Source organism: Astatotilapia calliptera, chromosome 12, assembly GCF_900246225.1.
Source record: "Astatotilapia calliptera chromosome 12, fAstCal1.2, whole genome shotgun sequence".
Lineage (NCBI taxonomy): Eukaryota > Metazoa > Chordata > Actinopteri > Cichliformes > Cichlidae > Astatotilapia > Astatotilapia calliptera.
Window position 1 is genome coordinate 29,103,012 of NC_039313.1, and position 12,482 is coordinate 29,115,493.

At 37.3% G+C, this 12,482-nt stretch overlaps 1 protein-coding gene across 1 annotated transcript; it reads left to right on the forward strand.

Moving 5' to 3' along the window:
- Positions 1-338: 338 nt before the first annotated feature.
- Positions 339-3,841, forward strand: LOC113033763 (uncharacterized). The gene is made up of 2 exons (XM_026187849.1): positions 339-580; positions 1,264-3,841. The coding sequence occupies exons 1-2, from the start codon at positions 425-427 to the stop codon at positions 3,187-3,189; spliced, it is 2,082 nt and encodes a 693-aa protein (XP_026043634.1). The 5' UTR covers positions 339-424; the 3' UTR covers positions 3,190-3,841.
- Positions 3,842-12,482: the final 8,641 nt, after the last annotated feature.

The following is a 12,482-nucleotide window of genomic DNA, read 5'->3' on the forward strand; positions in this document are numbered from 1 at the left end:
GACTTTATATGATCAAACCTTTAAGTGTACTACTACAAGACACACAAATAAGTGTACTGGGTGTTACGGAAGCGTAGAGCTGCCACCCAGGCAAAAGAAAAATACAAGTGTATCACGTTATAACGTGAAAGGTTTATTGTTCTAACAAGATACTTTTCCTGTTTGTACAATATACTATCATGTTTGTACAATATACTTTTCACGTTTGAACAACATAATATCACGTTATTACAATATACATAATTATCACGTTCGTACAATATAATTATCACGTTCGTACAATATAATATTTATATTGTACGAACGTGATAATTATATTGTACGAACGTGATCATATATTGTACAAACGTAAAAAAAAATACCATTACAATAACATTTTTTATTGTAAGAACGTAAAACGTGTTGCATTCGGAAACCCAAATCCATGGTAGTTGTGGAGAGTGCACGCTCGTCAGAACTGGCACTTAACTTTGAATGCCCTGCTTTCAACATGGACACAAACACTGATAGCCCACTTCTGAGATTTCTTCGGAATCGTGGTGTACCTGAGGACTGTCTCTTACGAATGCTACAAGAACACGTAAGTGCACTCTTGAGGGGGAAACTTGTAAAACTCGCTTTTTACGAAGTTACAGCGTCTAAAAATGTGACATATTGCTAAGTTAGCAACCACAGCGGTTTTCGCTTCTCTCGCTTTGACTGCGTAAGGACGTAACGGTAGGCTGCATTGGTGTGGATCTTTAATATGGAATGGAAAATGTAAAACAAATTAACCCGCTGTATAAAACTGGGTCGTTGTATGACCACATGTTACTACTTAACCCGTATGCAGATTCCAGGTTTCTTAAATATATCGCTATATTATGTGATGCACAATGTTTCCTTGTTTATCTAAAAACAAATGAATTAAACTGTGTTTATATTGATATTTGTCTTCAATTAAAAAAAAACAGTGAGTTCAACCCTTTGTGCTCTGTGCAACTGAAAGATACGTGAATACTAATTTACTTTTTCAAAGGTGGGCGTTGTATATACTGTAATATTTCTATTAATAACATGTTAGAGAATCTCATTAATGTTGCTGCCATAGAGAGAGGAAAAGAATAAATGCTAAATATTGATGGCTGCCACTAAAATAATAACAGACAATTATCAAAACACATGTGAAATTTACATACATTTTTTTAGTGAGGTACCTCATGTGGTGTGGCAGCAGGTATACCTTGTACTTCTGTATAGTAATAAATATCCCTGTTATTACAGATTGATGCCACAGTGATTGATTTCATGGATGACAAGACCCTGTCTGATTACATCCCAACATATGGTGACCGGATAGCTGCCAGACGGTTCTGCTTGGAAAACAGTGGTGCAAGTACTAAGGAATCAAGAAAAAACTCATTGCTCGAAAAATTGAAGGAAAAGATGGGAATCAATGAAAATGAGAAGAAACCTGATCATGAGGAGGCATTTGTTTCTAAGAGAAAAAGAACATATGCAAAAAACAACAAATGGGCTGAGAAAAAGACACGAAAAATTGAGTTAGGGTGGATCCATGAAGGTAAGCAAGTGAGAAAGCGCAGAGGAGGAGGAACAAGGACCTTTGATGTGCCCAAAGACTCCAAAAAAGCTGACATATTACAGTATGCTAAAGATCTTTTCTTTCCAAGTGGAAAAAGCAAATTTGGAAGATGGGAAGTGTTCAGTCATGACATATTAGACTATCAGGAAGAGGCCGTATTTGATGAAGATGTCACAGTTGGAGAACTCTATTCAGCACTTAAAATGGGAATGTTGAGATTTTACTTGTGCACAAGAAGATTTTCCAATGATGAAGATGATGAAGAAGTTTATGATAGAGGGAAAACACATGTAAACAATGTTACACAACTGACTGACTCACATCAAGGAGATGAAGAAGCTTCTCACACTGTTGTGATCTCATCATCAGAATCTAGGAATGCTGATGAAGATGTATTATTAGACACATCTGAGGTAATGATTGGACCCTACCTTGGAGAGCCTCTGCCTTGTCAACTTGATGACACTGTAATAGATGAACCATTCCTGCAGTTTGAGGAAGATGATCTGGTCATCACATCCATTACACTTCCTCCAACAAACACAGCAGTCAGTAGTCCAGAAACATCTATAAGCAATGAAGCAATAAGCTCTGCAGGATCATATGATGTTGTCTGTGTTACCATCAAACTTCACAGGGTTACTATTCTGGAGGAGATGATCAGCCAGTTCAAAGATCCAACACTCCTCATACACCCTCTAAAATACACCTACATTGATGAAAAAGGAGCTGACGCAGATGGCGTATCAAGAGATGTGTATGCTGCATTTTGGTCAGAGTTTGTGGACAACACAGCTGAAGGAGAGGAGTTCAGAGTGCCATCACTGTCTCCTAAATGGCAGGAAGAAGAGTGGAAATCCATGGGTAGAATTTTACTGAAGGGATTTCAAGACCATGGATATTTCCCTTGTCGCCTTGCTCCTGTTTTCACAGTGGCACTCATCTTCGGTGAGAATCAAGTATCAGATGATCTGCTGTTTGAAAGTCTTCTCTTTTACCTAAGTCAATCAGATAGGGATCTGATAACAAGGGCACTAAAAGAAGATCTTTCAGATGAAGACAGGGATGAAGTGCTGGATCTCATGGATCGCCTGGATGTATCAGTGCTTCCAACCAAAGAGAACTTAAAAGGCCTTCTTCTGAAAGTCGCACACAAACAATTAATCCAAAAACCAGCATATGCCGCAGAGAAAATGTCCTTAGTTGCAAGCTACTTCCTAAAAGAAGCTTTTCAAAGCCCACAAGATGTCCTACAAATGTATGAGGATAAAAAGCCAACAACGAGAAAGCTTTTGAAGTTGCTTACTGCCTCTCCCACCACTCAAGCAGAGAAGCAGAGCTTCAGATTTCTGCACCAGTACATCAGAGGACTTGACGATACAGGGCTCAGAAGGATGTTCAGGTTTCTTACTGGGTCAGATGTCATCTGTGTTGACAAGGTTGAGGTACTGTTCACGCCTGTGGATGGACTGGCACGACGACCTGTGGCACACACATGCGGCCCTCTTCTGGAACTACCATGGACATACACGTCCTACCCAGAACTACGAAATGAACTGAACAATGTTTTGGCTGCTAAAAGCTCTTATGAGTTCAGCATAGCTTGATTAAAGTCCATCATGTTTAAACCAAAGAATGAAAGGTTTGCACTAACAATGACTGGCTATGAAGCTCTAAAGTTTGTTAAACCCACAAACAGGGAACACATCATTGTATAAAAAAAGAAAGAGCTTAAATTTCAGGGAAGTGTTTTATTTCATATTTGAATTTATTTTCAAAAATTGTGGATAACATCAATTTGTTTCCACCATGAAAAATGTAAATTTCAGTTTAAATTTTCATACTTAAAAGTTTTACTAGTTTAAATGTTAACTAATTATGTTTAATAAGTTCATATGGTTAGCAGCAAGTGGTGAACTATGCTTATTATTAGTTCTTATCATGTGTCAAGGTCCTTTTCCACAGGTCTGTGGTGCAGTTTTGTAGGATACAAGATGTCTGCTAGAGGGGATGTTTTGTTTAGTAATAATTCAAAAGACTTAATATTAATTATTTTCAAGTATATTTTTTTTACCTTTCCACCAGTCATTTGTTTAGAACATATTTTAAGGGAATAACTTTGGAAGGCAATGTGTTTGATGCAATAGTTGACTGGAATAAAAGACAGAAAATTGGCACATAAGTTAAGTTTTGTAGTGTTTATCAAGAGTCCGTGTTTTCTTCTCCTTGAACACAAATAAAAGGGAGGTTAACATCTAACACTATTTGTTAATTATTAAATAATGCAGAATTTGTACATTTACCAGTTTACAAGAAACTGTTCGTGGATGAATAGCAGTTGCACAATGTGTTCAGTAAAATTGAAAACAATATTTCATGAATGATAATGTATAGGATCAGCAGTTTAAAAAATGTTTTTTTGACAGTCTTAAAACAGAAATCAGATATAATAGAAATTCCGTTAAAAAATAATTGGAAATGCCAAAAGGTTGGAGTACGCAGATTTGGTTAAATATATTTAGACATGCTTGCTTGCTACTATCTTGAACCGAAAATCCAAACAAAATAATAATGAATGTCTTTTCTATTGTTTATTGCACAAATAAAACATTGTACCCAAAAATATATGCGTAAAAATTCCCAAAGCCCAATTATATTTAGGTTTATAAGTCCTTCAGTATATAGGCTCTCAGGAAGAGATACAGTTCAATGGATTCATCTGCTGTGCTTGGTGGAAGTAAGAAGTTCTCTGACATTATAAGGCAACACAAGCTGAAAACGGTTTCATCACAGGTATAAGGTCCTCTCTGTTGGCCTTCTTGCTTACAAGCATCCACTGCCTCCCGAGAAACCTCTTTCAGATGATCCTGTCCTCCAAAGAGATGAGGGATGGTGTACATGAGAATCGGACGTCCACTTGGAGCAACTGCATTTCTGCTTCTGCGTATTATGTGGGTGTTCCACATATGTGCAACTTGCTGCAGCTCTTCCTATTAAATATTAAAAATTAAAAAATCTCATATCAGTAAAAGAACACATTTCTCTTGGCTCAACATGTTACCCAAAACGGCGCTGGCACGGCTGGCAACCTTAACCCAATTTCCCTCGGGATGAATAAAGTACGATCAATCAATCAATCAATCAATCAATCAATCAATCAATCAATCAATCAATCAATCAATCAATCAAACAATCAGTCAATCAATCAATCAATCAAAAGCACCACACAATGACAGTCGGAAAAACAGAGTTTATCAAAAATACTCAACAACAAGAATAACAGTGGTAGACACGTGATACTTTGGAAAATTTTAAGTAATTATTAAACGTGAATTGTTTTAGACAGTGCGATTTTATGTTTCTGGCCAGTGAAATATGCATTTTTTTTCATATCCTCAACGGAGTGATAATAGGGATGGTGCATGGTAGGTGTTAAAGCAAACTTTTTATTCTCTCTCCGTGTCTCTCTTTCTCTCTAACACACACACACACACACACACACACACACACACACACACACACACACACACACACACACACACACACACAATGACTCATTAAAAGAATATAAACATGGTTACATACCTCGATGACATTCAGGCACGTAAACAATATGAGCTGCTTGTCCAAAAAACATCCAGAAAAGCAGTCATGGTCTTTTAGTTCCTGGAGACGATTTATCCAGTGCTGAGCATGATGTCGTCTCAGAAAGGCCCACCAGCCTTCAATACGCTGATTGTGATTGCTGGATCCAGTAATAAAACAGTTTCTGACATTCGGATCCATAGTCCAGCGCAAGAATCGTTGCATCTCGGCCATTATGACATTTTCTGTTCCCAAATCAGAGCGAATCCTAGCAGGTGTTCCCATCCTCTTTTCAACTTCTGCTATGAAATATCCAGCAATGACTTTGGGATCATTGTTTGTTGAATAGGCATGAAGCCAAATCATAACTCTCGAAAACCCATCAATAGCTCCATTTATACAGATTCCAAAAGGCTTCAGTTTGTCATAGGAGTCAACATGCCACATGAAATTTGGTCCAGGATTTACATACGTGCGTCGCATTAGGCGATTTCTGCGTCGTTGCTCAACACCGTAAGGGTCAAGATATTTCAGTAAATGTCTCACAGTACTCTGCGTGACAACATAACCTGCCTGAATGCAGTTCAGGTGATGTAGTTTGTATCCATGGAGCCTCCCATGTCCCTCCAGTTGATCAATAAGAAATCGTGCCACCTCAATCGGATCGGACTCATTCTTTCTCCTGTACAGTCCCATGCGTTTTAGGTTTCTTCTAAGTGTCCGCATGCTTATCACAATACTGTCCAAACTGCTCAATAACAGCAAAATCTCCCCATGCCTCAATCCAAGCATAAAATAGAACTTAATTAATTCCAATAAACGAGCCATTTTCTCGCACTCTGATCTGCACTGTCACCCACTTCACTATGTTTTACACTTCCGTATCTTTACGGCAATATATCATGCTCGAACAATAAAATATGTTATAACGTGAAAATTTTATTGTTCAAACAATATAATTATCACGTTCGTACAATATAAATATTATATTGTACGAACGTGATAATTATATTGTACGAACGTGATAATTATGTATATTGTAATAACGTGATATTATGTTGTTCAAACGTGAAAAGTATATTGTACAAACATGATAGTATATTGTACAAACAGGAAAAGTATCTTGTTAGAACAATAAACCTTTCACGTTATAACGTGATACACTTGTATTTTTCTTTTGCCTGGGTGGCAGCTCTACGCTTCCGTAGGGTGTACTTTCGTAAAGTTTGGGGGGTTTTTTGTTAAAGGGGAGGAAACAGCATTAAGCCCACTGGTCACTGTGGCCCATTTTAAAGTCTGAAAATTTCATGGTATCCAACAAAACCTTTCTCTGATCACCTCTGAGCTGAAAATGAAGCACTTTCTTCTTTGTGTTTTTATCAATTCACTTATTTGGGAATCTCCATTAAAACAATAATCTGTAATTTTAAAGTGCAGTACCTTCATCGCCCACAAGGGGCCGACAGACCACACTTGGGGAATCACTGCTCTAACAACTTTTAAACAGCCATCATTAGCAGCCATACGCCACATAACCAGAGATGGGCAGTAACGCGTTACTTGTAACGCGTTACTGTAATCTGATTACTTTTTTCAAGTAACGAGTAAAGTAAGGGATTACTATTGCAAAATCGGTAATTAGATTACCGTTACTTTCCCGTAGGAACGCTGCGTTACTGCGTTACTAAAACCGTGATTTTTTTTTGCGAGAATGTCTCATGACAGTGACATAAGCAAGTGCGACGTTGGTGACAGCAGCTGTGTGCAGATCAACAATGGATAATATATCGAGTGCGGGAGAGAGTATGAGCGTGCAGCGTTTAAAGTGTGGAAGTACTGACCTTACTTTGAGTTTGATTCCATAAAAAGTGACAAAAACATTAGCGTTCATCGTGCGTGGGAAGAAAACTTCTTTTTACAGCGAAAAAAACCCCTAAACTTCCGAGCAAGCACCGAGTAGCTACGACGTGATGGGAAACTCACAGAGACACTCGCGCGGATTCTTCAACTGACCGCAGCACACCTACACCAGGGTAACCCTCCGCCTACCCTGCTCCTGCTTTACAGGTGAAAATAGAGCAAAAGGACCGCTGAGTCTTTGACTTTATTTATTTTCTGCTGTGTTTTACTTGCATCTGTTTGAAAGAGTGAGTGAAAACACAAAAAATATTTTATTTTATGTGCTGGAATGTGTAGAAAATAGGTTTAAATGTTAAACTAATTTATTCAAGTCAGAGAATGTTGCATATAATTAAATGTTTTGCTTGATGCATAAAGTTAAAAGATTAAAACTGATAAAACAAGTTAAAAAAAGAGACTTTTCCATTTGATTACATTTTGTATGATGGATTATGTAGAAAAAGTAGAATTGGGCTGAAAGATCTATCACTTTATCACCTCTTCAGGTTGTAAATCGTGTTTTTAAAAAGTAACTAAGTAACTAAGTAATTAATTACTTTTGAAAATAAGTAATCAGTAAAGTAACGGGATTACTTTTTGGGGGGAGTAATCAGTAATTAATTACTGATTACTTTTTTCAAGTAACTTGACCAACACTGCACATAACTGATATGGAAATGGTTGTGCAGAGATTAAAAACATTTAGATCTTTATTGTAATACACTAAAGTGACTTCTTCTTTACTTTATGTATTTAATATTTGTCCAGGACTGAATTATAGGAGAATTTGAAATTTCTGAATGTGTCTGTGAACCTGTGGAAATGGAAGAAGCTACATGATATACAGAATCATTTGATTTAAGCTAGTCTCCATCTGATAGGGTGAAATGTAGTAATTCAACAGCATTCTCAGCCTTCAGGTGTGCTTTAGTGCCACTGTCTTTATATGACATGCAACACCTAGGCATATCAGTCTCAGGAGATTGATTCAGAATCTGCTCCAGCTTCTCATAAATCAAACTTAAGTGCAGTGATGTTTCAAAACCAGTTGTCATTTCCCCAAAGTAAACACTATCTGGGAACCTGCTGTGGAGTCCTATGTTTATTTTTGCATGGTGCGTGGTTGGCCGTCAGCCTGGGTGAAGTGAATCATAAGTTTCAGCTATTTCCTTGCCTTTCGTCAGGGCCCCTGCTCTCATGTGCTACTGTAAGAGTTATCGGTTACACACACAAAAAAAGGTTCTTTGTTTATTTCTATGACTTTCTACAGCGCACTATGCAACGGCCCAAAATCCAGAGTCAAATAAATTCCTGTTGCTTTGTTTTGACTTTGTTTGGAAACACGATACCAAATACAGTTGTGCAGTGCTTTTATAGCCAGGGTTAAATGGTAGGGCTGTGCAGTATCTATATTTAAACAAAACACTCTAAGCCATAAAGTAAATTCACTGTGGTCCAGTTTTCCTAAAGAAAGGACATTTCACCTAAAAATGCTCACTGGTGTAGTGTTAACCATCATGCTGTTTGTCGACGTGGTCTAGCTCTGAAGCCTCAAATAATCCACTTTTGAGGTACACATTTAGAGTCTTAGAATAAAAAAAGATGAAATTGTTGATGGTTGATGACATTACATTTACAAGTGAGGCCTCTGCAAATAAACACCTGTTTTTGGGAGGAAATTAGCAAAGTCATTGCTGTTTGGCTGACAGCTGGAGGACTGCAAAAGATGAGAAAAGAAAAGAAAAGAAAGAAAGAGAAGGTTATTATAACCAGATCTAGGTTCTAGAAAGGCCTGTAAAATGTTTTCAAATTTTTAAATTCTTATATTTTTCCCCGCCATAGCAGCCCTGGTTGCAGGTAATAAAAGCTAATCTAATCTAAAAGGTGATCATAAGTTTCAATCTTTAAAAGATATTGGGGCTCTTAGACACTCTGCAACACTTTTGATAACACCCAACTATGCTAAGGCTGAGCAGTATCAATAGGTTTACAACTGAAACTTTGCAATAAATGTAGCTAGCAGCGGAGTAGCTACCAAACCTGTTTTCCTTGTAACGTTATTGACAAAACTGATAATAAATAATAAGAATATAAACTGTTATTATATAAAAAATATAACAAAAAACCTAACATAATGCATAACTGAAAATAAATAAATACAAAAAAAGTCACATGATGAAGTATCTTCTCAATTATAGCTGATTAGCTGCTTAAGCTAACATTAGCTTAAAAGGAAAGTTTAAACATGATAATTGCTATATAAATAAAGTAAACTGTCAACATAATAGAAACTTAATTTGAAGCTTCTTATGCTAAAATGTAAGAAAGGCTACATTTTAGCATAGCAAAGGCTAGTTGACATAAATCAGTCAATCACCAGTCAATCTTCCAGTTGTAGAAGGAAACATTAAATTGAATAACCACTTGTTACAAAAGAGACATGAAGAACAGCATCTCCAAACAAACCTTGAAGCAGATCGGCTGCAGCAGCAGAAAACCACAGTATGTGCCACTCTTGTCAGCTAATAACAGGAAACTGAAGCTATTCACTGGGGCTTAACAAAATTGGACAATAGACGATTGGAAAAACACATGTTCTGGAGAGTCTTACGTTTGCTGTAACATCCAGATAGTCGCTCAGCGTTAACAAAATGAAAGCATGTGAGGGATGTGGAAGCATTCGTGGAGGGGGTATTTACTTGGAACTTTTTGAGCCTCTTGGTACCTATTGAGCATCATTTAAACTGTCCAGCCTAGTTGAGTGTTGTTGCTGTTATGTCCAGCTCTTTATGACCACAGTGTATCTGTCTTCTTATGTTTCCTTCCAGCACATCTCAATCTGGTCACCTTTGGGACGTGGTGGACCTGGAGATTCCTATCATGTAAGATGTGAACACTGGGAATCATCATTTACATTAAATTCGCAGTTGATATAGTCTGATTTTATTATGTCAGCATAGTCAAGAGTCTTGTAAGATGTTTGCAAGTAAGGAATTTAACTTATACTGAGTCAAAATTAAAAACAAAGGTTTTAAAAGCTTCATGTAAGAATCAAGAACATAATGAAAGCTCAAAGCTGTGATGCCCTGTCTTGCATCTCCTCAGTACCCCTGATCTGAATGGTGGAGAAGGAGAAGCAAAGTTAGAATGACTTTTAGAGCCAAAGTAGCAGCCTTAATGGGAAATACATCTGATTGAAATACACCAGAATGATCTTTTAATATGCTTAGCTGATGTTTTAACTGGGAGAGTCTCGTGCTGCTCCAAGCTGTAGATAGACATCAACTGTGAGTCACAGAAGACTTTCTGTGGGAAAAAATAATTGTCTTCCAGAATAAGGGACATCAGAAAAAAACACTCTTTGCTCATAGTAACTATGACTGGAAAAAATGTCCTTCTTCTGGGATTGAGTTAATAATTACATGACTAAGTACACGAAGAACAGAAAAAAAAACATTAATAAAGATATTAGGGATACATGACTGAACAACTTAAGCAGAGAATCTGCATTCATGTGTAACTAAGGACAAGGGTTCAAAGAAGCAAAGAAGACCCTAATAAACCTTTGGGTACATTTTTCTTCCATGTTTTTACAAACTGATACACAAGGCTTAGCAAATAGCAGTAAATCAAAAGACAGCTGAACAAAACTGTACTGAATTTGTTTAGAGCCTGATCTGCCAGGCTACATCAAGAGGTTTTGTCAAGTTTGGATGCTCTGACATGGAGAAATGTCAGTTTCAGTTTTACCCAGAACATTACTGAATAGATGTGTTAGTTTCATCACTCTGTTTCATGTATGCACACGGATGTCTCCACAACCAAGTATTGGTTTACTCAGCGGGAACTTCATTAGGGACACTTTACTAGTACAATGTTGGACCCCCTGTTCCCTTCAACTGCATTAGTTCTTCATGCCACAGATTCAAGAGAGTGCTGGAAAGATTCCTCACACAGCTGCTGCATTTGGTTGGGTGTATATGAATTTCCCATTCCACCACATACCAAAGGTGCTCTACTCGATTGAGTTTGACTCTGGTGGTTGAGCACAATTAACTCAGTGACATGAGAAACCAGTTTTAGATGATTTGGGCTTTGTGATATGATGCGTTATCCTGCTGGAAGCAGCCATCAGAAGTGGGTACACTAATTACAAAGGTATAGGCGTGGTCAGGAAATCATTTAAACAAGCTTAGTTGATACTAAAAGACCTAAAGTGTGGCATGAAAAACCACCAGCATCCTGAACCACTGATACCGTGCTTTCATATTGTTTATGCCAAAACTGACCTTACGATGTCACTGCAGAAAGTGAGACTGATTTGATCAGGCAATGATTTTCTTGTATTGTTCAGTTTTGATGCAACTATATTGCAGCCTCAGTTTTCTGTACTTGGCAGACAAGAGTGGATCTAGGTATGTTTTTTTTTTTTTTTTGCTGCTGCAGCCCATCTGCCTCAGGGTTTGATGTGTTGTTTATGCACTTCTGCATGTAACCATTGGTTATTTGAGTTACTGTGCCTTCCTATCAGTTTAAAGCAGCCAGGCCTTTCCACTCTCTCCTCTGGCATAATTTTCCCCCAAAGAACTTCTACTCATGGGATATTTTCTCTTTTTCAGACCATTATTTGCAAAACCTAGAGATGGGTGTGCAGGAAAATCCCAGTTAATCAGCACACTCTGAAATACTCAGACCTGCCCACCTTGCATAAACAACCATCCCACGTTCAAATTAAATAAATAACCTTTGATCCCCATTCTGATGTTCAGTTTGAACTTCAGCAGGTCATATTTGCTGTAGCGAACGATTGAACAGCACTAAAAGAGACATATTACTGTGGTATTAGGTACTACTACTGTACCTAATGAAGTGGCCAGTAAGTGTACAATTTCATTGGTTCAGGTTTTGTACATTCAATGAGAACTATTATTAGTGGGATATTTTAACATGCTTAAAAAAAAACATGGAACTTCCCAGTCAGATCCAGGGTCAAAGAGGAGGTCAAAAGGTCAAAAGTAGAGATAAATGTTGAAATTTGAAAATGCAGTTTTATACTTCATAGAGTTTTATTGAAATTGGATAAATAGTTAAGGAAGAATGATTAAATGAAAATTACCTTGACTTATGCTGGCAATTTTTTGGCCAAATTTCAGTGGTCAAAATGTATTTGAGTTTTTTCTGGTTTCAATTAAGAACTGACTCACTGACTTAGGTGCATGTCATGAAATCAGAGCCAACCAACAATTTTAAGCATCATTTTTAGTTTCTTGTAAAATTAGCAAAGTTTGACTACATTTATTTGTAATGCATTTGACTGTAGACCACTGAAGTAAGAAAAAAACACAAAACATCTAGCTTCTTTATTTAAACTGAACTGAGCTATTATCATGTTCATCAGCCTTTCAGTTACTTTGTA

What these genes read in the sequence shown, in the direction of transcription:
- LOC113033763 (XM_026187849.1), top strand. Translation starts at nt 425, where the DNA reads ATGGTAGTTGTGGAGAGTGCACGCTCGTCAGAACTGGCACTTAACTTT. An exon ending in TACGAATGCTACAAGAACAC is followed by an intron (nt 581 to 1,263) that starts GTAAGTGCACTC and finishes CTGTTATTACAG; the next exon opens with ATTGATGCCACAGTGATTGA.